The 23,671-nt window shown below is 43.1% G+C and overlaps 1 protein-coding gene across 2 annotated transcripts in view; it reads right to left on the bottom strand.

Moving 5' to 3' along the window:
* The window catches only part of LOC117675797 (NADH-cytochrome b5 reductase 3-like), a 35,784-nt gene that overhangs the window by 9,323 nt on the left and 2,790 nt on the right, over positions 1-23,671 (bottom strand). Inside the window, exons 1-5 of one of the 2 annotated variants that reach the window (XM_060694882.2) lie at positions 13,314-13,379; positions 7,640-7,771; positions 5,921-5,993; positions 424-530; positions 150-279 (exon numbers count right to left, since the gene is read on the bottom strand). In XM_060694882.2, the coding sequence (XP_060550865.1) occupies positions 150-279; positions 424-530; positions 5,921-5,993; positions 7,640-7,702 (373 nt within the window). In that variant the 5' untranslated portion in view covers positions 7,703-7,771; positions 13,314-13,379. Of the gene's footprint in view, positions 1-149; positions 280-423; positions 531-5,920; positions 5,994-7,639; positions 7,772-13,313; positions 13,380-23,671 lie in introns of those variants that run through there. The other variant, XM_060694881.2, reaches the window with a different exon arrangement.

Genomic DNA, 23,671 nt, shown 5'->3' with positions numbered 1-23,671 from the left:
ATTTAGAACCCTGAGAAAATGGTCGTAAAATGGGATCGGTCACATGATGACTGTGATGGGCAGGCTCCACAACAGCCGTAAGTTCGAGAACTCCTTGTAGGATAAATCAGAGAGGAAGGCGACTTGATATTCAGTTTCCAGAGCCTCACCTTTCCCCTCGTAAACGAGCAATCCACTAGGTCCCCGAAAATCAATGGTGTCCCCCATCTTCAGGTTCTCCAGATACTGGGACATTTTCCCCCCTTCGGGAAATTTGGGGTGAACTCCTTTGAAATAGATCTATAGGGGAGAAAACAGCTTTAAAACTGAATGTGCAGGAGAGAAAGACGAAGTCATTCAGATGCCTACAAATCCATGCTGCTCAACGCAGATAGACCATTACGCCATATATATTTAAAAGATGGTTTATCGCAAAGCTTTTACCTTCACAACCAGGTCCACGAATCCTTTGTCGTCGTCACTGCTGACCGGCGTGTAAGGTCTGATCACCAAATTCCCGTCGATCCTGGCCGAGAGGTAAATATGCTGCCCTAGAGGCCAAGCAAAACATTCAAAAGATGAAACAAGACGGATCATCGTTCAGACTCCTTCGCTTGGCTTTGCCTCATTATTTATGGAACTAGTTTGCATTTGATGATGATGATGATGATAATAATAATAATAATACCCATTGTCATCGGAGCACTAGGTACCATGTCCAAGAATTTTACACAAGACGCCAGATATCACAGTTGCCGAAAACTGAAACGTACAATTTATTGACATCGCGGTACCAGGAGATGCCAGAGTCGAAGAAAAAGAACTGGAAAAAATCATGAAATATCGCGACCTGGCCATCGAAACTGCATGGCTATGGATGAAAGCCATGTCACAGTGATACCCATTGTCATCGGGGCACTTGGTACCATGTCCAAGAATTTCCCAAAACCCTTCAAGAAATTGCAGCTTCCTGAAATAACACCAGCGGAACTGCAAAAAACTGTGTGTCAGCACTTCAAGCAGCATTTATTCTAGTGCTGACAAAGGAAGGAGAAGCGGAGGTGTCTGGAAAGGGACGTTTGACTTTTCACCTACTTATTTTCCCTGGAGATAATATCCCCTAGGAGATGGGATGGGAGGGGGGAAATTCTTTTGAGCTGGAGCAGTAGATTACGGGTAGAATGACTTGGAAGATGGCCAATGAGTGCAGGGGAGTGGGAAACAGAAAGGGAGGGTTTTGGGTCTGGAAGTCAGTGTTGGCTTCTATGGAGTCGGATTAGAATGTCGTGCTTAATAAATAGGAGTTTTTCTTCAAAGACTTTGTTTGAAATGCAATTTATTTGAGACGACCTTGAAACCTGACACTGTGCTACTCGGAACATCATATATTTTAAGAAAGTACTTGGTTGATACCTAGGACGCTGGCAGCAACCCGTATCAACCATTAGCACCAGTCACTCATATTTGTGATACATTTTTAAATATTCAGTTGACTGAGTTTCATATTCAATGAATACAAGTTTATAATAACAACAACAACAACAACAACAACAACAACAACAACAACAACAACTACAATCATCATCATCATCACTACCATCAGAACTGCCTATCTATTCAGGCATTACTTTAACAGCTCTTAAGTCTTTGGTTAGGATTTGAACTGTGAAGTTTTTAACAGTCCCAGACTGCGAAATGAATGGAAGATTAAATCTTAAACAACAACAACAATAATAATAACAACACAAAGTTGACAAAGTTTTTGAAAATGAACAGGTGAAGATCCTGTGGGACAGACGTCTGGCATCACTATTGTAGAAAGGAAAAAGAAAAAAGGGCCTGGTTCATTGATAATGCAATACTGGGGGAGGCACGAATGGAAGAGAAACAGGTGGAAAGAATAACGGAATACCGTGATTTGCGAACTGAAGTTGAGCGAGTGTGGAGGAAGAAATCGGTGGTTGCACCAATAGTAATAGGAGCCCTTGGAGCAATACGCAAAGGACTGCCTAGATCAGGGGTCAGCAACCTGCGGCTCCGGAGCCGCATGTGGCTCTTTGGGCCCTCTGCTGTGGCTCCCTGTCAGGTGATCCCATCACTGGCTGGCCCCGCCCCCTCACCCTCCCCTCCCAGTCACTCCTCGCCTGGCCTGAGAAGGAATGGCGGGGGATGGAGAAGCGGCCAGGGCAGAGACAGAGAGATACAGAGAGAGAGGGAGAGAGAGAGGCAGAGAGAGATTCAGAGAGGGAGAGAGAAAGGTTTTTGTGGTTCCCGGTGTTTTTTAACAACTGGTTCTCTGCCCTAATGACCGGCTGGGTAGGCGTGGCGGGGTGTGTGTCATGTGACTGGTGGAAGTGAGTGACATCGAGTTGGCCACGCCCACCCAGGTTTTGTGGCTCCCGGTGTTTTCTTTTCTGTGGGAAACGGGTCCAAATGACTCATCTGAATATTTAAGGTTGTAGACCCCTGGCCTAGATATATGGAAATTTTGAATTTATGAGTATCCTGACTTTGCAAAAAAATACAAAAAACCCCTCCACCTTACTCCACCTATATACTAAGACGTTACCTTAACATATTGATTTTTTTATGTGGGAAACAATTCAGTGGTGGGAAGTCTTGTACCCCCTCTTCCTCCCCCCTGCAATTAAAACTTGCTTAATAAAAAACGTAAAAACCCTGAGATCTATTCTTTAGAAAATAATTGCTGCCGGCTTTTGACAAGAGGCCCAAAAGCTGTTAGCAGGAGAGAAAAGCTGTTAGTCAGCTGTAGCACTTTCTGTACAGAAAGCCAAATGAGAATTGGCCTGATTTTTCGGGTGTGGGGGTGGGGAGGGGTGGGGAAGAAGGGGGGAGTGCTAAAAATATTGTCAAATAAATAAAACTAATCAAAGCATCAACATCCAGCCTCAAAAAAGAGAATTGAAATTGTTTGCACCAATTAATCTTCCAGATTAATCGAATTAATCTTCCAGATCAATCCGATAAATCTTCCAGATTAATTCCTAGCAAATCGGTAGTCTTCGATGGAACCCCAAATTCCTGTCGCTAAGTGAAACATTTGCTAAGTGACTTCGCCCCCCATTTTATGAATTTTCTCGCCGCACCTGTTAAGGAAATCACTGTGGTCATTAAATTAGTCACAGGGTTGTTAAATGAATCTGGATTCCCCCATTGGCTTTGCTGGTCCGACGGTCACAAAAGGGGATCTGGTGACCCCGGGGGGGGGGGGTGCGTTCCAACTGTCATAAAGACGAGTCAGTTGCCCAGCGTCTAAATTTGGATCACGTGACCGTCGTAAGTGTGAAACATGGTCGTAAGTACCTTTTTTCAGTGCTGTTGTAAACAACATTCACTAAACGAACTGTTGTAAGGACAGCCTGTACTGAAAGCAAAACCAGGGGTGAAATCCAGCAGGTTCTAACAGGTTCTGGAGAACCGGTAGCGGAAATTTTGAGTAGTTCAGAGAACCGGCAAATATCACCTCTGGCTGGCTCCAGAGTGGGGTGAGAATGGGGATTTTGCAATATGCTTCCCCCAGGAATGGGGAGGGAATGGAGGTTTTGCAGTATCCCTCCCCTGGAGTGGGGTGGGAATGGAGATTTTGGAATATCCTTCCCCTGCCACTCCCACCAAGCCACGCCCACAGAACTGGTAGGGAAAAATTTTGGATTTCACCCCTGAGCAAAACTATAATTGGCCTGATTATTTTTGGGTGGCGGGAGGGATGGGGAAGAAAGGGGAACAGCCAGAGATGGTATTCAACCGGTTTGGACCGGTTTGGGTGCACCGATAGTGGAAATCACGGGTGGGCGTGGGCTCACCCATCTGCCCTGGCTCCATGCCATCCTATTTAGGCACGTTTTTGAGGTTGGGCGCATGCAAGTGAGCAAAGCACATGCACGGAAGGCCGGGCACATGCGTGGACGATGCACACGCGTGAGAAGCAACTGTGCGCGCGCATGGCGAACCGGTGGTAACAAAATGTGAAACCTACCGCTGGGGACAGCTAAAAATATTGTCGAATAAATAAAGGCAATCAATACTTGAGCGCGCAGCCTCCAAAAAGATAACTGATCGTTGTTTTGCACCGTTATCCTGGATAAATTCCTAGCAAACATTACGCTTAGCGCTAGGGGTCTTTTAGAGAGACGCAGCGCAAGACGATTTTTAATTCTTTGTATCCTTGAAGTTTACAGTACTCCCGTGTGTTGCAAGGCACAAGCACACACAAACACACCACACCTGCTTCCCGGCGCAAAATGCCTCTGGCAGAGGAGAGGAGCAGCTGGCTCCTAATTACAGATTCCGCTCGGCAACTGAGGGAAGCAAGGAAGGCCGAAACAAAAACACGGAAGCCATGGTTGCAAATTCGCTTGATACCTTTCCAGGTCTTATCTCCCAGCCACAAATTGTAAACAATCACAATTGTGTTCTCTGGGTTGTTGTTTTTTTGTGTGTGTGTGTGGCCACAGTGGGAGTCGGGTGGCACCAGGAGAAGTAAACAATCAAATATTCTTTGCGAAGATCCAAAGAATATCGAGGGTGGAATAATAGCCTGTGGAAATTCACCGGTGAGGATTAGGTTAGCATTTGATCGTCCCCTACTTAGCAAGACTGTTGTGTTTCCTTCTGTTATTGGTTCGGTTGTGTTTTTATTCTGGGTTGGGGTTTCGGTCCTCGTGGATGAATTCTCCTGTTCATTTAGAGAGCAGGTCCAAATCGGTTTAAATTTAGGCAGGATTTTTCCACCGCCAATACACTCTTCGTTCTAGCTAACAGAGCTTTACTTCAAAGAAATAAAAAAATAAGCCAAGCTATAAATAAAGCAGGGGGCGGGAAGTGAGGAGGAAGAGGAGGAAGGAAGAAAGAAAGGGAAAAGAGAGAGGAGGGGGAGAAAGAAGAAGAAAGGAAAAAGAAGAAGAGAGAGAAGGAGGAAGGAGGAGGAAGAAAGAAAGGGAAAAGAAGAGGGAGGAGGAGGAGAAAGAAGAAAGGAAAAAGAAGAAGAGAGAGAAGGAGGAAGGAGGAGGAAAACAGGAAGAAGAAAGAGAAGAGGAAGAGGAGGAAAAAGGAGAAGAATTAGAAGAAGAAACAGAGGAAGAATAAGAAGAGGAAGAGGAAGAGGAGGAGGAGGAGGAGGAGGAGGAGGAGGAGAAGAAGAAGAAGAAGAAGAAGAAGAAGAAGAAGAAGAAGAAGAAGAAGAAGAAGAAGAAGAAGAAGAAGAAGAAGAAAAGAAAGATTTAAAATGCTGGAAGATGGATAAATATAGAGAGATAGAGAGAGATGGATGGAGAAATAATTGATATCTAGATAAATCAATGATAGATGCAGGAGGAGGAGGAGGAGGAAAAGAAGAAGGAAGAAGAAGATGAAGACGAAGAAGAAGAAGAAAAAGAAGAAGAAGAGGAGGAGGAGAAAGATTTAAAATGCTGAAAGATGGATAGATATAGATACATAGAGAGATAGAAATGAATAGAGAAATAATTGATATCTAGATAAATCTATAAGATATAGATGCAGAAGGAGGAGGAGGAAGAAAGAAAGGGAAAAGAAGAGGGAGGAGGAGGAGAAAGAAGAAGAAAGAAAAAAGAAGAAGAGGAGAGAAGGAGGAAGCAGAAGGAGGAGGAAAACAGGAAGGAGAAAGAGAAGAGGAGGAGAAGGAAGAAGGAGAAAAATTAGAAGAAGAAACAGAGGAAGAATAAGAAGAGGAAGAGGAGGAGGAGGAGGAAGAATAAGAAAAAGAAGAAGAAGAAGGAGATGGAAGAAGAAGAAGAAGAAGAAGAAGAAGAAGAAGAAGAAGAAGAAGAAGAAGAAAGAAACTTTCTTCTCAAATCCACAATTCCATCCAATGATGTCAACTTTTTCCCTTATTCCCCCTCTAAAGTATCTTTGGATGTGTGTGTGTATATATATATAGTTTATTTTAACATAAACATCTTACCCACAGGAAGCCCCAAAACATGCCTTGGACTTGGCAGGGCGAAGCGAAACTTTCGGGTGTCATGACTGACTTGCTGAAAAGAGAGAAATAAAAGTTCATAAACCAGGAGCAGAGTTATGCATGCTCCATCCAAGGCCCAAATGTTTATAATCAAGATACATCATCTGCATTTCAGAACGGTGACGGACTGAAGAAATAAACACGGTTCCCAACAGCACCTAACCAAGACTGCCTGCTTAACTATCTTTCGTTGTTTGTGGAGCTATCGTGACTGTGCAATTGGAAGTCAAACCCTTCAGTTCCCAAACTTTTTGGGAAGGCCGCATCTATATAAAGGTAAAGGTTCCCCTTGCAGATATGCGCTAGTCGTTCCCGACTCTAGGGGGCAGTACTCATCTCTGTTTAATGTTTCATGACTAGCCTTCTTTCAGGAGTTGTACACATGGATGGGACCCAGATTAGATCAATAAATCCAGATTCAGAGCTAAGGTCAGATATTCAGAAAATATAATGAGTTCCGTTCACAGAGGAAACATTTCAGAATGCAAGGCGGTGAGCTGACAGCTCCAATGAGCCATATATTTAATACTATTTAATATTTATGCAAACAGGCTTGCATCAATTAGAAATCAGGGCAGCTGCAGATTTAGCCTTTTAGGAAAAAATGCCCAGTCAAGGAAGAATTATTACGAGGTCGGTTTGAAATAATAAATATGGGTGTATTTTATCTCCAGCTCTCCAATTTTACACCCGAGATTTTCCGCTTGATTTATCACGTTATACGTGATACATGCACTGCACATCAGCATCGACCACAAAATTACTAATTTTTCCATCAAGGTAGAATTTTTTTTCTTTTCTTATGGCTTAGAGCCACCTGTGAGCGAGTAGAGGTCTATAGAAAATTTCTAAATCAATTTAAATATGAAGGAGGGTAGCTGCAAAATCCAGTTTTTCAACCTCTCTGTATTACGAAAGGCCACAGCACTAACCTACGTTTTGCAATATTTCTCAATGCATACAATACTCCAAAGGTTGATATTTATTTTTATTTATTTATTATTGCGATTTATATGCCGCCTTTCTCCCTGGGGACTCAAGGCGGCTTACAAAATGACAAATTCCAATACAAATCACAATGAAATAAAATTAAAAATTAAAATCATATAGGCAAAACCGCCACGTATCAACGGTTAGGGAGTATGAAGTGTTTATTCTACCTACTTCAATCTCGGTTCCTGGGCATACTGACATCATTTTGGGTATTAAAACATTTTTTAAAAATCTGCTGTAAGAGAGAGAGAGAGGGAGAGAGAGAGCGAGGGAGAGAGGGAGAGAGGGAGGGAGGGAGAGAGAGGGGGAAAGAGGGAGGGAGAGAGAGGGAGGGAGGGAGCGGGAGGGTGGGAGAAAGAGAGGGAGAAAGAGGGAGGGAAGGAGAGAGAAGAGGAGAGAGGGAGGAATGGGGGAGAGAGAGAGAGGGAGGGAGGGAGAGAAAGAGGGAGGAGGGAGGAGGGAGAGGGAGAGAGGGAGGGGGAGAGGGAGAGAGGGAGGGGAAAGAGAGGGAGGGGGAGAGAGAGGGAGGGAGAGAGAGAGGAGAAGGGGAGAGGGAGAGAGAAGGGGAGAGAGAGGGAAGGAGGGGGGAGAGAGGAAGGGAGGGAGAGAAAGAGGGAGGGAGGGAGAGACACACAGAGAGAAATATGAGAGCAATTTATGTGTTACCTCTTTATCGATCAGCCGTAATGCATATTTTACATCTGGGTTTTCCAGCGTGATCGGAGGCATTGATTTCGAGAAAAGTCGCTTGATCAAACCGATCACGAAATAGGCTGGAAACAGGATAATGTTTCCCAACTGTAAGATAAAAGAAAGAAGATGTTAAAATTCAGCATCCTGACTTGATAAACGGAAATAAATTAGAAAATGGCTAAGAACAAAACAAACAAACAAACAAAAAAAACGTTAACAGGAGTGCTTTTTTAAAGTATTATCTACCCACCACGAAAGACTATGACGTAATCGCATCTAAATATTATTATTAGATGGTATTAAAGATACGGGTTCTTCCTTTCTAACTAACTAATCAGGTGGTATGTAACTTGCTGGCATTGTCTTGTAAGGAGAAGAATGGGGTGAACTGAGAAAAATGCATCGTTTCACAACTCTTTCAAAAGTTCCCAAGTATTCTCTGCAATCGTTTCAATAACCCTCTTAGTTAATTAGATCAGGATTATTCTGGACATACCACGGGATAGGAACAAGGAGATTTATTCAAAGCTATACAGGGAATGGGGGCTCAGAGTCTAAAGATGCTGAGCTTGTCAGCTGGAAAACGAATAGGTTCGAGACCCGAGCACTGTGAGATGGGGCGAGTTCCCGTTTCTCGCCTCAGCTCCTACCCACCGAGCAGTTCGAAAGCAAGCAAATGCGAGTAGATCAATAGGTACCACTTCGGTGAAAAGGTAACAATGATCCGTGTATACTTTAGCATATAACTATGCTGGCATACATGACCACGGAAAATTTCTTCAATTTCAATCAAACAATAGTGGCTCCCTTGGCAAAGAAATGGAGACGTAACTACACCCTAGACTCGGATACGACTGGATAGGGGAATTTTTTTTTACATACAGCGAATGCCTATCTGAATAAATGAATGGTGGATTTTCTTTCTAATCCCCAGAAAAGCTCGGATCAGAGGGAGGTCTTCACTTCCCCGTCACTTACACACAACCTTGCATAGCTAAAAACAGGGCTTAACAGATAAAATGTTCGTATCAGAACGTTCTGTAAGCAATATTATCTGGGAAAACTTTTCTTTTAGAGAGAAGATGCTGCAAAGAAGTGATCGAAGGTTGCAAGGCTATTTCCCCTCCAAAAAATGCTTTGCAAATCTGCATTTGCAATGCAAATCAGTGAAATTTCCTTCTTGCAAAAGGCGAATATTTCAAGGCTGCAGCAACTCCTACACTGCATAGTAGAGATTGTTCCCCTGGACTGCCAGCAGATAGCATTTGGTCTCGAGGATCTTGTTATTAATCCTTCTTTCCAACTGCTATCAACCTTCCCTTCATCCGAAGGCGAATTCGCTTGTGTAACTGAAACGTACTTGAATTTTCGACACACGTGTGGGCTATTTGTCTAACTGAATTTACAGGGTTGGCCTTGGTGATGTAAGGACTGATAAAAAGAGCATGTGGAACAAATAACATCTGTCAGTATCCAGGTCAGTTCTAATCCTAGAAGAAATCAACTGTGACTGTTCTTTGGAAGGACAGATGTTGAAGCTGAAGCTCAAATAATTTTGGCCACCTAAGGAGAAGAGAGGGACTCCTTGGAGAAGACCCTGATGTTGGGAAAGATGGAAGGCCAAAGGAGGAGAGGACGGCAGAGATAGTACTATTAGTAGTACTTGTATACCGCTTCACAGCCCTCTTTAAGCGGTTCACAGAGTCAGCCTCTTGCCCCCAACAATCTGGGTCCTCATTTTTCCGACCTCGGAAGGACGGAAAGCTGAGTCAACCTTGAGCTGGTTGGGATCGAACTGCTGGCAGTGGAATGCAGAGTTAGTCTAAAATACTGCACTCTTAACCACTCTGCCACCAGGAAGGAGAATGAAAAAGGGATTTAGAGAGGAAGGAAGGGAGGGAGAGGAGAGGAGAGGAGAGAAAAAAAAGAGAGAAGGAAGGAGAAAGAAAGAGAAAAAGAAAAGAAGGAAAGAAAGAAAGGAGGGAAGGGAAAGAGAGAAGGAAGAAAAGAAAGAAAAGAAGGAAAGAAAGAAAGGAGGGAAGGGAAAGAGAGAAGGAAGAAAAGAAAGAAAAAGAAAGAAACAAAGGAAGGAAGGAAGAAGGGAGGAATAGCAATAGCACTTAGACTTATATACTGCTTCATACTGGTCTAAAGCACTCACTTTACAGAGTCAGCCTCTTGTCCCCAACAATCTGGGTCCTCATTTTACCCACCTTGGAAGGATGGAAGGCTGAGTCAACCTTGAGCCGGTCAGGATTGAACTGCTGGCAGTGGGCAGAGTTAGCCTGCAATACTATACTCTAACCACTGTGCCACCTTGTTTAAGATAGTGTCATCGATGCAATGGACACAAATTTGGACAAACTCCAGGAGACAGTGGAGGACAGATGGCCCTGGCATGGTGTGGTCCATGGGGTCGCGAAGAGTCGGACATGACTTAGCAAACAGCAATATTCAGCTCAAGAAGAAAGGAAAGACGTTGAACTTGTTGACTGAAAGGTCGGCAGTTCAGCGGTTCGAATCCCGAGTGCCGCGTAACGGGGTGAGCTCCCGTGACTTGTCCCAGCTTCTGCCAACCTAGCAGTTCAAAAGCAGATAAAAAATGCAAGTAGAAAAATAGGGATCACCTTTGGTGGGAAGGGAACAGGGTTCCGTGCACCTTTGGCGTTGAGTCATGCCGGCCACATGACCACGGAGAAGTCTTTGGACAGCGCTGGCTCTTCGGCTTTGAAATGGAGATGAGCACCGCCCTCTAGAGTCAGGAACGACTAGCACAAAATGTGCGAGGGGAACCTTTATCTTTGCCTTTACCTTCCCCCCAATTTTTCAGTTTCCGCCCCCAGGCCTTCCTATCTCTATTCTAGACTAGAGGTTTTCAAACTTTTTCAGATCGTAAAAACATTTAGTTTTTTTTTTTTTAAAATTCCAGAATTCCTGATGAAATAAAAAACCCTCTAATGATAGAAAATGGGTTGTGTTTTGAGTGGCTGCAATACAACAAACTGAAAAGCTCTGGTGGCTCAGCAGACTAATTAATATCAATTTACATCTGCTGCCTGCAATTACTGTAAGTTCAAATCTCACCAGGCTCAAGGTTGACTCAGCCTTCCATCCTTTCTAAAGTAGGTAAAAATGAGGACCCAGATTATGGGGGCAATAAACTGACTTTGTATAAATATACAAAAGAATGAAGGCTATTGCTTAACGCATTGTAAGCCGCCCTGAGTCTCCGGAGAAGGGCGGCATATAAATCAAATTAAAACACACACACACACACACAAATTTCCCTCCAAGATATGGTGACATGGGTAATTTTCCTTCCACCTATTTTTCTTCTCTCATCTTCTTTCCATTCCCGGTCTCTTACAAATAAGTTTTTGCTCTATTTTTTTTTTCTCTACATTTTGGGCATCTCATCAATTTCCCCCACCCATCCGAGAGTTGACCTTCCAGCTGTCTCATTGGGTGTGGGCGCAAGTTTTAGTGGCAAGTGAGACTACCTATTGTGGTTAGATGAGCTCAACTGTGGGCACAAGGTTTAAAACATGACTCCAAAGCCAACTCATTCAAGATGCTTCTCTTTCACTGCCGACTCGGTCTTATTTTAGAATAGTTTGTGCTATACCAAACAACTAATGTTCTTATTATAATGCCACTTCGTGATCGGATTAGCTTTCAATGCCAGGGTTTAAAGGTAAAGGTAAAGGTTCCTCTCGCACATATGTGCTAGTCGTTCCCAACTCTAGGGGGCGGTGCTCATCTCCATTTCAAAGCCGAAGAGCCAGCGCTGTCCGAAGGCGTCTCCGTGGTCATGTGGCCGGCATGACTCAACGCCAAAGGCGCATGAAACGCTGTTCCCTTCCCACCAAAGGTGGTCCCTATTTTTCTACTTGCATTTTTTTTACCTGCTTTCGAACTGCTAGGTTGGCAGAAGCTGGGACAAGTCACGGGAGCTCACCCCGTTACGCAGCACTAGGGATTCGAACCGCTGAACTGCCGACCTTTCGGTTGACAAGCTCAGCGTCGTGATGAGCCACAGCGTCCCTTAGGGTATAGACCCTAGCAATTTTGGTACAGTCGTTTAACAAATTTAACAAAATAACAGAGTTGGAAGGGACCTTCGAGGTCTTCTAGTCTGACCCCGTTGAAGCAGGAGACCATTTCAGACAAAAGGCTGTAGCTTCCATCTCAATTCTGAAAATCACATCTGTTTTCAAACTGGACAAAAAAAACACCCCATCAAGATCAATTGCTAAGACGATCTGGTGCTCCAAAGATTTGTCCAGTTGCTCATAAAACTAATCCAGGTTGAGCAAAAAAAATTTTAAAAAACATTTTGCACATCAATGCTATAATCTATTTACTTGGAAATAATTTTTATTTCAACAAACTTAAAACTGAACGAGGCTGTATATTTTTCTCTGGCACACAGTTGCTCATGCAACTGTGCTACTTGGAAATAAAATAAATATGTTATACCCGTTATATATTTTTTTAAAAAAAAACACATTTTGCACATCAATGCTATAATCTATATACTTGGAAATAATTTTTATTTCAACAAACTTAAAACTGAACGAGGCTGTATATTTTTCTCTGGCACACAGTTGCTCATGCAACTGTGCTACTTGGAAATAAAATAAATATGTTATACCCGTTATATATTTTTTTTAAAAAAAACACATTTTGCACATCAATGCTATAATCTATATACTTGGGGATAGGTTTTATTTCAGCAAACTTAAATCTGAAAGAGGCTGTATAATTTTTCTCTTGGACACTCGTGCTCACGCATCTCTTGCTGGTTGGGAAAAAAAAAAGAATTTAAATACCATTCCTGTTATATCACTTATAAAAACACAAGAAGCATATTTTGTATATACTTTCCAAGAAGTATAGAATAGTTTTTCTTTTTATTTATAAACAAAGGTGGGTTTTTTTTTTTTGCAGGATAGAGGTTAGTAGTGCTGGAATAGAATAGAACAGAATAGAATAGAATAGAATATCAGAGTTGGAAGGGACCTTGGAGGTCTTCTAGTCCAACCCTCTGCTTAGGCAGGAAACCCTACACCACTTCAGACAAATGGTTGTCTAATCTCTTCTTAAAAACTTCCAATGTTGGAGAATTCACAACTTCTGGTGGCAAGTCGTTCCACTGGTTAATTGTTCTCACTGTCAGGAATTTACTCCTTAGTTCTAAATTGCTTCTCTCCTTGATGAGTTTCCACCCATTGCTTCTTCTCCTGCCCTCAGATGCTTTGGAGAATAGCTTGACTCCCTCTTCTTTGGGGAAGCCCTTGAGATATTGGAAGACTGCTATCATGTCTCCCCTAGTCCTTCTCTTCATCAAACTAGACATACCCACTTCATAATCAAGCTTATCTCCTTGAGATGCTACATCAGATATTCCCAGAGCTGGCACTAATGTTCATGAATTACTAATGCAGGAAGATTTCTGTTTTGAAGCACAGGACATAAAATACCGCATTTTCATTATCTTTCCGGGGGTGGGAAGGAGAGAAGAAACTAAAAACCCCATGACTATCTTCTGACCACAAAATATTGCAGATATAAACAGGCCTCGAAATACGAAGGAACCGTTCCAATATCTAAGTTGGGTCTTGGAATGCAACAAAATATTACTTACCCTGTTAGGATATTTACGTCGTTCGCTTACCGAGCCCGTCCAAATTATATTAAAGGAACCAAAATACCTTTTATAATCCCCCGAGGCATGTCACAATGTTTGACTTCCTGACGTTTGGAAATCAAAGGTTGAAACATTTGACGCGCCCTATAACAGTAAGTCTCGTACAGGAAAAAACAATGCAGGAGGAGGAGGAGAAGGAGGAGTACTAGGGGCAACTTGGTACTCTCTAAGCTTGGTGGTTTTCTTGCACACAGACGCTTCATTACCAAAGTAGATAACATCATCAGTGCTGGCGGGCCAGGAGAGGGGGAGAGGAAGAAGAGGAGAACTGTGGGGTCCTTGGTGCTCTCTGAGTTTGGTGGTTTTCTTGCAGATATTTCATTACCAAACTGGATAACATCATCAGTGCTAAAAGGGAGTGGGGTTTGCAGAGAGGAGGAGGAAGGAGGACTGGGATCCTTGATACTCTCTGAGCTTGGTGGTTTACTTGGGGACCTTTCATGAGCCAACTAGGTAACATCATCAGTGCATGTTATTAAGTTATTAAGTCTGCTTTACTATTAATCTTCTCATCGTTCCTATCACCCATCTCCTCCCACTTATGACTGTATGACTGTTACCTTGTTGTTGGTATCCTTACGATTTATAGTGACTGTTTCCTAATATGACTTGATTGCTTATTTGTTCCCTATGACTATCATTAAGTGTTGCACCTTATGATTCTTGATGAATGTATCTTTTATTTTATATACTCCGAGAGCGTATGCACCAAGACAAATTCCTTGTGTGTCCAATCACACTTGGCCAATAAAGAATTCTATTCTGTTCTGTTTGTTCTGTTCTGTTCTATTCCATCCCATCCCATTCCTAAATTTATTCTAATCCATTCCATTCCATTCCTAAATCTATTCTAATTCTATTCTATTTTTTCTACCTACTCTCTATTCTATTCTATTCTATTCTATTCTATTCTATTCTATTCTATTCTATTCTTTCATTATTCTACTCTTCTCTTCTCTTCTCCTCCTTCTTCTCTACTCTACTCTACTCTACTCCCTCTACTCTCTGCTCTGCTCTGCTCTGCTCTGCTCTGCTCTGCTCTGCTCTGCTCTACTCTACTCTACTCTTTTCTCTTCTCTTCTCTTCTCTACTCTTCTCTACTCTACTCTCTTCTATGTGGGGATTAAATGGAAGCCGATTCCCATGGAAGCAGATCTGAGTTCCTGTAGCAAGGCTGGAAACTTAACACAGAACTACTGAAAGAAAACGAGAAATAAAACCTTTGGGGGGGGGAAACTCAATTTCCTTTTTAAAAACGCCAAAGAGCAGGATCCTACTCTCAGTGCTCACAAAACACTAACCCAGATGTGAGTTTAGCATTCTTGGCTCCCGTTTAAGGGTGTGGCAGGCGCTGAGCAATGTAGAGCCAATTCAGATTTAGCTCTCTGACACAGCCTTAATGCTTGCCAAAAAGAATGGCACGAAGAAAATACCAATGCCTTCTTTAAAAAAAAAAATTTTTTTAAGGGGAGCGAGAGCTTGTACTTTCAATCTGTTGCATTCAGGGTGGATTTGATTTAAATCCAGTTGATTTAAATCACAATTTAAATCATGATTTAAATCACTAGTAAAAAGGCTTGATTTAAATCAACTCGATTTAAATCATGATTTTTAAAGAGCAACTGTCATCTCTGCTCCTCCTTTGACCCACCGTTGACTCACCGATAGTCCCAGTGTTGCAGAATATACAGCCTCATGCTACATAACTAAGCTCCATTTCATGCTGAATAAACTAAATTATTTCTGTATCTTAAATAGAAAATTATCTTACGATAGATTTTTACCCCAAGTTTTTTATTAAAATAAATTCGATAAAAATCAAAAAAATCCGATTTAAATTAAAAAAATCTGACTTTTTTGATTTTTTTTAAAAAAATCATTGATTTTTATCCACCCTGGTTGCATTTTAGGAACACCCAAACTTTATCTACCTCTACCCCCAAATTTGCTTTCCAACCCCCAACATGTTTTCGGTACAAAGATTGGAAATGCACAATTGCTTTGATCCTACGTTTAGCTTTGCTTGCCCAAATACCACCAGCGACAGAAAGGAATATTCCTCTGGATTATATCATGTTTATATCATATAATGTTGATTGTATTTCCTAGGATGGTTTCCAGAAACTCAAGAGCCAACGAGCCGAAAGGGAGCAAACCGGAAAAAAAAATTAAAATTGTCCTGGGGTCAAAGCCAACATTTATTTAGGCAGTTAGCAATCCTATCTGGGTTGAAAGAAAAAATAATATCAAAAAATTCAAAGTAGACCAAGGCGTGAACTTTAATTCTTTTCTTCCCCCAGTTTTAAATCCAATTTAAAAAATCCTCACTTTTCTGTTCCTCTAAATCAGGAGTCTCCAAACTTGGCAATGTGACTTCAATAGCAGTGACTGTGAGAGGGATTTAGGAGTCTCAGTAGACTCCAAAATTAAATATGAGCCAACAGTGTGCGGTGGCAGCCAAAAAAGCCAGTGCAATTCTAAATTGCATTAACAGAGGGATACAATCAAGATCAAGGGAGGTACTAATACCACTCTAGAAAGCCTTAGTAAGACCACACCTAGAGTACAGCATCCAGTTTTGGTCACCACACTATAAAAAAGATGTGGAGACTCTAGAAAGAGTGCAGAGAAGAGCAACCAGGATGATTAGGGGATAGTTGGAGGCTAAAATATACAATGAACGGTTGCAGGAACTGGGCATGGCTAGTCTAGTGAAGAGAAGGACCAGGGGAGACAGGATAGCAAGTCTTCCAATATTTGAGGGGCTGCCACAGAGAGGAAGGGGGTCAAGCTCTTTTCCAAGGCACCCAAAGGCCAGACAAGGAATAATGGATGTTAACTGAACTAAGAGAGATTCAACCTTGAAAGGAGGAGGAATTTTCTGCCAGTGACAACAATCAACCCATGGAACAGAAGTTGCCTTCGGAAGTTGTGGGAGCTTCATCCCTGGAGGCTTTCAAGAAGAGACTGGACTGCCATCTGTCAGAAATGGTGTTGGGTCTCCTACTTGGGTTGGGGGGGTTGGACTAGATGACCTCCAAGGTCCCTTCCAACTCTGTTCATCTAATCAGTATTCAACTCCCAGAATTCCTCAGCCAGTCATAAAACCGCCAAGGTTGAAGACCCCTGCTCTAAAAGAACCCTCTCAAGGACATCCAATGGAGGCTTAACTCTCATGAAACTTCTAAATTTGGCTAATCAACCCTTAGGCCAGTGAAGCCAGGTAAGGAGGTAAGCAGAGATAGCTCTTCTGCCTCTATTTTGCTCCTTCGTCAACCACAAGTGGAGAGGAAAACAAGGGAAATGAAGTAAGAGAGGATGAGAGAGAGGAAGGACCACAGAGTTACCACATTGGGGGGGAAATGCCAAAATGCTACTTGAAAAACATTAGCAACAGCTGCTCAGAGAAATGATGGGGAGGAACCCAAAGTTATGACCGAGATGGAAGGGAAGAGGAAATAAAACCAAGAGGAAAAGGAGAAGACGATTAGAGGACTGAAGGCTAAACCATATGAAGAACAGTTGCAGGAACTGGGCATGGCTAGTCTAGTGAAGAGATGGACCAGGGGAGACATGATAGCAGTCTTCCAATATTTGAGGGGCTGCCACAGAGAGGAGGAAGGGGGTCAACCTATTCTCCAAAACACCTGAAGGCCACACAGGGAATAATGGATGGAAACTGATCAAGGAGAGATTCAACCTGGAAATGCGGAGAAATTTCCTGACAGTGAGAACCATCAACCCATGGAACAGAAGTTGCCTTCAGAAGTTGTTGGAGCTTCATCCCTGGAAGCTTTCAAGAAAGACTGGACTGCCAGAAATAGTGTAGGGTCTTCTGCTTGGGCCCTGGGGGTTGGACTAGATGACCTCCAAGGTCCCTTCCCACTCCGTTATTCTGTTAAGGTTACAAAGGGAGGAAAGACCCAACCACAGCAGAAAGACAGGAAGTAGTTGTCAATTCCCACAACTGATGTCAATTGTCTCAATTTACCATTTGTCTAAAAAATTTAGACATCTTTTGTCTAAAATGGTATAGGGTTTCCTGCTTGAGCAGTGGGCTGGACTAGATGTCCTCCAAGGTCCCTTCCAACTTCGGTTATCAAGATTCATTCCATTTCGAGGCTAGAATTGAGACAGTCTCTCTCCACTTCACGCAACTTCTCTCTTCTTCTTGAAACCTGCGGGTGATATTTCCACCTCCGTTTTACGTGTCCTATTCTTCCTGAACAAGCCCAATTCTAACGTCTTTTTACTATGTCAATTCCCAGCAACTCATTCTCTGCAAAGAACTTTACGGAGTACAAATGAGACTCGGAATGTTTGGTCACTCCAAAAACAGGGATCTCCAAACTTGGCAACTTTTGTGATTTGTGGACTTCAACTCCCAGAATTCCCCAGCCAGTATGGCTGAACTGAAGAATTCTGGGAGTTGAAGTCCACAAGTCTTAAAAGTTACCAAGTTTGGAGACCTCTGCTCTAAAACCTCTACTACGGTATGTTCCTGCTCCAAAGTGACCACTCCCCATAAAAATGGTACTGGGTGACCCTGTTACTCCATTTTCCCTGCCAGCAAGGATTCCGTCTTCCCCGTGTCCTTCCTCCTTCCTTTGAATGCAAAGCGCTAATCATGAGAACAAGGAAGCAATTAAGATTAAGATTTTCAAGGTCCCTCGAGTGATTTTTCTATCAGGGCCATTCCCCGCTCTATTCTGATTGAAGCTAACAGTAAACAGCCCAACCAAAAAACCTCCCAAGACGTTGCCTTCAGAAGTTGTGGATTTATTTATTTATTTTATTTATTTATGGATAGTCCAACACTGGAGGTTTTTAAGAAGAGATTGGAGAACCATTTGTCTGCAATATTATAGGGCAGGGGTCTGCAATCTTAAACACTCAAAAGAGCCATTTGGACCCGTTTTCCCACAGAAAAGAAAACACCGGGAGCCACAAAAACCCTTCCTGTGCCTGACTATTTCTTGAGAGGCCACAAAACTAGCACATGTAGTTGAATTAAACGTTCTGTTTTCTATTTCTATTTATTTATTTCTATTTTATTAAATTTCTATACTGCCCTTCTCCCGAAGGACTCAGGGCGGTGTACAGCCACAAGATAAAACACAGAAATACAAAAATTTAAAATAAGGTAAAAGCGAATTAAATAATTTGGCTGAATTTAAAATACCCCATAATTTAAAAACAAATTAAAATGTACATTTAAAAAGGGGAGAAGATTTAGGCCAGGCCAGCTTGATAAAATAAAAAAGTCGTGTGAGGCCCTCCCCACACCGTTTTGGGCCTGGAAAGCTTCCTGCGCCAACCTGGAAGCCAAAACAGCATGGGGGCACCGCGTGAGGCCCTCCCCACACCCCGTTTTGGACCTGGAAAGCTTCCTGAACCAACCTGGAAGCCAAAACTGGGCACGGGGGCACCGCGTGAGGCCCTCCCCACACCGTTTTAGGCCTGGAAAGCCTCCTGCGCCAACCTGGAAGCCAAAACGGCATGGGGGCACCGTGTGAGGCCCTCCCCACACCCCGTTTTGGGCCTGGAAAGCTTCCTGTGCCAATCTGGAAGCCAAAACGGGGCACGGGGGCACTGTGTGAGGCCCTCCCCACACCCCGTTTTGGGCCTGGAAAGCTTCTGGCGCCAACCTGGAAGCCAAAACAGGGCATGGGGGGCGGGGCACATGCTCAAGGGTGCTCACATTCCATTTTGGGGGTTCACGCACTCACACATGCATTTGTGCACACATACTTGTTTTGGCACTCGGCACCAAAAAGTTTAACCATCACTGGTGTAGGGTCTCCTGCTCGAATAGGGGGTTGGACCTGAGTACTTACGAGACCACCTGCTGCAACCGATAACCTCCCACCAACCAATACGCTCTCACAGAGTAGGCCTACTCATAGTACCATCATTAAAACAATGTCGTCTAGTAGTTCCAAGGGAGAGAGCCTTCTCTGTGGGGGCACCTACTCTTTGGAACAAAATACCCCCTGGAATACAAATAATCCCAGATCTTCGCACTTTCCAACGTGCCCTGAAGACCTCTCTGTTTCAACAAGCAGGGCTAGCATAAACATCTAAATTCTATGCCAAGGTCTTAGCAGATACCCTAAGTTGACTCAATTTATTATTTACTGTTTTTTTAAAAAAATATTATATGTATATGAAATCTTATTCTGTTCACCGCCCTGAGACCTTCGGGAGAAGGGCGGTATAGAAATTCAATAAATAAATAAATAAATAAATAACCTCCAAGGTCCCTTCCATCTCCATTATTCTGTTAAGATTATAAAGGGAGGAAAGACCCAACCACAGCAAAAAGACATGAAGTAAGAGCCTTAGTAGTACAGTGGTCTAAGGCACCCTGTTATTAAGCTGGTTATTAAGACCAGCTGCCTGCAATTACTGCAGGTTCGAATCTCGCCAGGCTCAAGGTTGACTCAGCCTTCCATCCTTTCTAAGGTGGGTAAAATGAGGACCCAGTTTGTGGGGGCAATAAGCTGACTTTGTATAAACATACAAAAGGATGAAGGCTATTGCTTAACGCACTGTAAGCCGCCCTGAGTCTCCGGAGAAGGGCGGCATATAAATCAAATTTAAAAAAAAAAAAAAAAAGTAGACTTCTCCCCAGGAAAACAAGCCCACCTGATACTTTGCTTGTAAAAGGGAGAAAAATGTTCATATACTCTTAAATGCACCGAGTGAAGTACATAGTTCAGATGCTCAGTTTAACCCAGGAGTCAGCAACCTGCGGCTCTGGAGCCAGATGTGGCTCTTTCTCCCCTCTGCTGCGGCTCCCGGTCACTCAAAATACGCTTCACAACCACCAATGTGTGACACCCGACGGCACATGATTGATTGAGCTTTTCAACGCCTGGTAGGCCAACCATGGATAAATCCAAGAAAAGAAAAGTTTTAGAAGAAAACAGGACGTTTAATTCAACTACATATGCTAGTTTTGTGGCCGCTCAAGAAATAGTCAGGCACGGGGAGGGTTTTTGTGGCTCCTGGTGTTTTCTTTTCTGTGGGAAAACGGGTCCAAATGGCTCTTTGAGTGTTTAAGGTTGCAGACCCCTGGTTTAACCAAATACGAACATATTCATTTTATTGGTCAAATCTAAAGAGCTTCCTGAAGTATGTTAGATGTTGGCCTTCTAAAAGATGTTAGATGTTGGCCATCTTAAAAGGGGCCCGTGTTTCTCAATCTTGGCTACTTTAAGATGTGTGGACTTCAACTCCCAGAATTTCATGCTGGCTGGGGAATTCTGGGAGGTGAAGTCAAACGTATCTTAACATGGCCAAGGTTTGAGAAACACTGATCTAGATCAAGTATTTCTGCCGTGATCTCATTCCAACGCTTAGCAAAAGAGATTTAGCGAGACCAAGACGTTTATCCTATAATTGTGGGTTGTGTCGATTCGCTGTGGGTTGAACACTGTTGCATGGAAACGCAGAATGGAGATTTAATAAATGCATTTTCTTTTGCGTTCTTCACATTACAGTCAATTCCATGAATACCTTTTCCCTTATAGAGATTTCAAATGCACACAAGACAATTCAAGTTGTCCCAACTCACACAAAGTCTGCTACATCCTAAGCAATCTGGATAATAGTTGTAACTTATATGGCTTAGGACCTGGTTATCTACGGGACCGCCTGCTACCACCAATAGCCTCCCACCGGCCGGTACGCTCCCATAGAGAGGGGCTCCTCCGGGTGCCGTCGGCCAAACAATGTCGACTGGCGGCCCCCAGGGGGAGGGCCTTCTCTGTGCGGGCACCTACGATCTGAAACGAGCTCCCCCCGGAGATATGGAGGATCCCGGATCTGCGCACCTTCCGTCGCGCGCTTAAGACTTTTTTATTTCATCAAGCTGGCCTGGCCTAAATCTTCTCCCCTTTTTAAATGTAAATTTTAATCTATTTTAAATTATGGGGTATTTTAAATTTGTTCAGCCAAACTATTTAATTCGTTTTTATTTTAAATTTTTGTATTTATGTGTTTTTATCTTGTGGCTGTTCACCACCCTGAGTCCTTCGGGAGAAGGGCGGTATAGAAATTTAATAAAATAAATAAATAAATATCATAGTTGTCAATCCCCACAACTGATGTCAATTGTCTCCATTTATCAATTTGGGGGGGAATACCGTACACAGATCACCAAGTACCCTTGGCATGACTGGATGATGATGTGAAGGTATGAGACCTTGAAATGAGTTTACATGATTATTATTAATCACTAATGAGCAATTTAGATGCTAGGTTAGGTAACAATATAGGTGGCAATTAAATTATTTGGATTAGTAAGATGAAAATTGGTGGACAGCCCTAGGTTCAGGAGAACCTCAACAGATATTCTTGCTAAAAGTCTCACCCAAGGAACATCTAGTGCAGGGGTCAGCAACCTGCAGCTCTGGAGCCGCATGTGGCTCTTTCATCCCTCTGCTGTGGCTCCCTGTCGCTGGTCGGCACCACAATTTGGAGAGGAGCTTCCGGTTAAGGGGAGGAAAGCATGGTGTCCCAGGAGGAGACTCTATGGCCGTGATGGCGAACCTATGGCACGCGTGCCACAGGTGGCACGTGGAGCCATATCTGTGGGCACACGAGTGTTGCCCTAGCTCATCTCCGGTGCACCTGCATACACCAGCCAGCTGATTTTGGACCTTCTGGGCCCACTGGAAGTCAGGAAACAGGCTGTTTCTGGCCTCCAGAGGGCCTCCAGGGGGCTGGGGAAGGCTGTTTTCGCCTTCCCCAGGCTTCTAGAAAGGCTCTGGAGCCTGGGGAGGGTGAAACACGGGCCCACCGGGCGATCACGTACCAAGCGGGGGGAGCGCAGGGGGGTTGCGCACGGGGGAGTGGGGTGCATTGAATTATGGGTGTGGGAAGACACACGTGACCCCCCCCTCCGCTTTTGGCACGCGACGCCAAAAAGGTTAGCCATCACTGCTCTATGGCAAGGGGCGAGTTTTCTGGTCGGCTCCACAACTGATAGGGCTTTTGGTTAGAACAAGTAGAGGAAAAAGGACACCACACTAGGAGGAGACTCTATGGTGGGGGAACCGGACTTCCGGTCGGCTCCAGAATTGAACGGTGGGGTGGGGGGCTTCCAGTTAGGACCTTTGCGGCTCTTTGAGGGTTTAAGGTTGCCGACCCCTGATCTACTGAAATTCACTAAACATTCTCGGAATTTCTGACAGCAGACTTAGATGGAAATTTACTAGGGAAGCTGGAATTTCAACTATATACAGGTCATGGACCTCCCTATTAAGACTGTGGAAAATGCACTATAGATCCTTCAAATGCTCACAAACGGAGCATCACAAACGGAAGTAGCTGTGATCTTTGGAAAGCGTGCAGAGACACATTTTGGCTGGCCCCATAAGCCAAGCGAAGCATGTGAATTGAATTAAAGGCGTCACCAAAGGAGAAAAATTAAAATCTTACTTACTTGAGGTCCCATCTCTAGACCCATCTCTGTAGCCAAATTCTACAGAGCGATTCTTATTATGCTTATTTTTTTAAGACACTACCTTGGTTCTGATATCCTACTGCACACAATAGGATAAAGTGCAAATATTTAAAATAGAATAGAATAACAGAATTGGAAGGGACCTTGGAGGTCTTCTAGTCCAACCCCCTGCCCAGGCAGGAAACCCTTCAGACAAATGGTTATCCAACATCTTCTTAAAAACTTCCAGTGTTGGAGCATTCACAACTTCTGGAGCCGAGTTGTTCCACTGGTTAATTGTTCCTAATTGTAAGGAAGTTTCTCCTTAGTTCTAAGTTGCTTCTCTCCTTGATGAGTTTCCACCCATTGCTTCTTGTTCATTTAAGCTTGTTGCTCCTTCTAGGAAAAATAACTTTTTTTTTTTTACAACGTGAAGATTATTTCTCATACTACCGGTAGTTGTTGGTTGGAAGATATGGAAGTTAAGCAGGTTCAGACTCCATTAATTAGTTTCGAATGGAACAGCAGGATTGTAGTTTGATCAGAACATAAAAACAATACTATTACTATTAATCTTCTCATCGTTCCTCTCACCCATCTCCTCCTACTTATGACTGTATGACTGTAATTTGTTGCTTGTATCCTTATGATTTATATTTGCTTCCTAATATGATTTGATTGCTTATTTGTACCCTATGATTATCATTAAGCGTTGTACCTTATGATTCTTGACGAACGTAACTTTTCTTTTATGTATACTGAGAGCGTATACACCAAAGACAAATTCCTTGTGTGTCCAATCACACTTGGCCAATAAAGAATTCTAATCTAAAGAATTCCATTC

Source organism: Pantherophis guttatus, chromosome 7, assembly GCF_059756535.1.
Source record: "Pantherophis guttatus breed Tessera chromosome 7, ASM5975653v1, whole genome shotgun sequence".
NCBI classification, from domain to species: domain Eukaryota; kingdom Metazoa; phylum Chordata; class Lepidosauria; order Squamata; family Colubridae; genus Pantherophis; species Pantherophis guttatus.
Note: the sequence above shows the minus strand (reverse complement) of the source record. Positions and strands in the feature narration are given on the sequence as shown.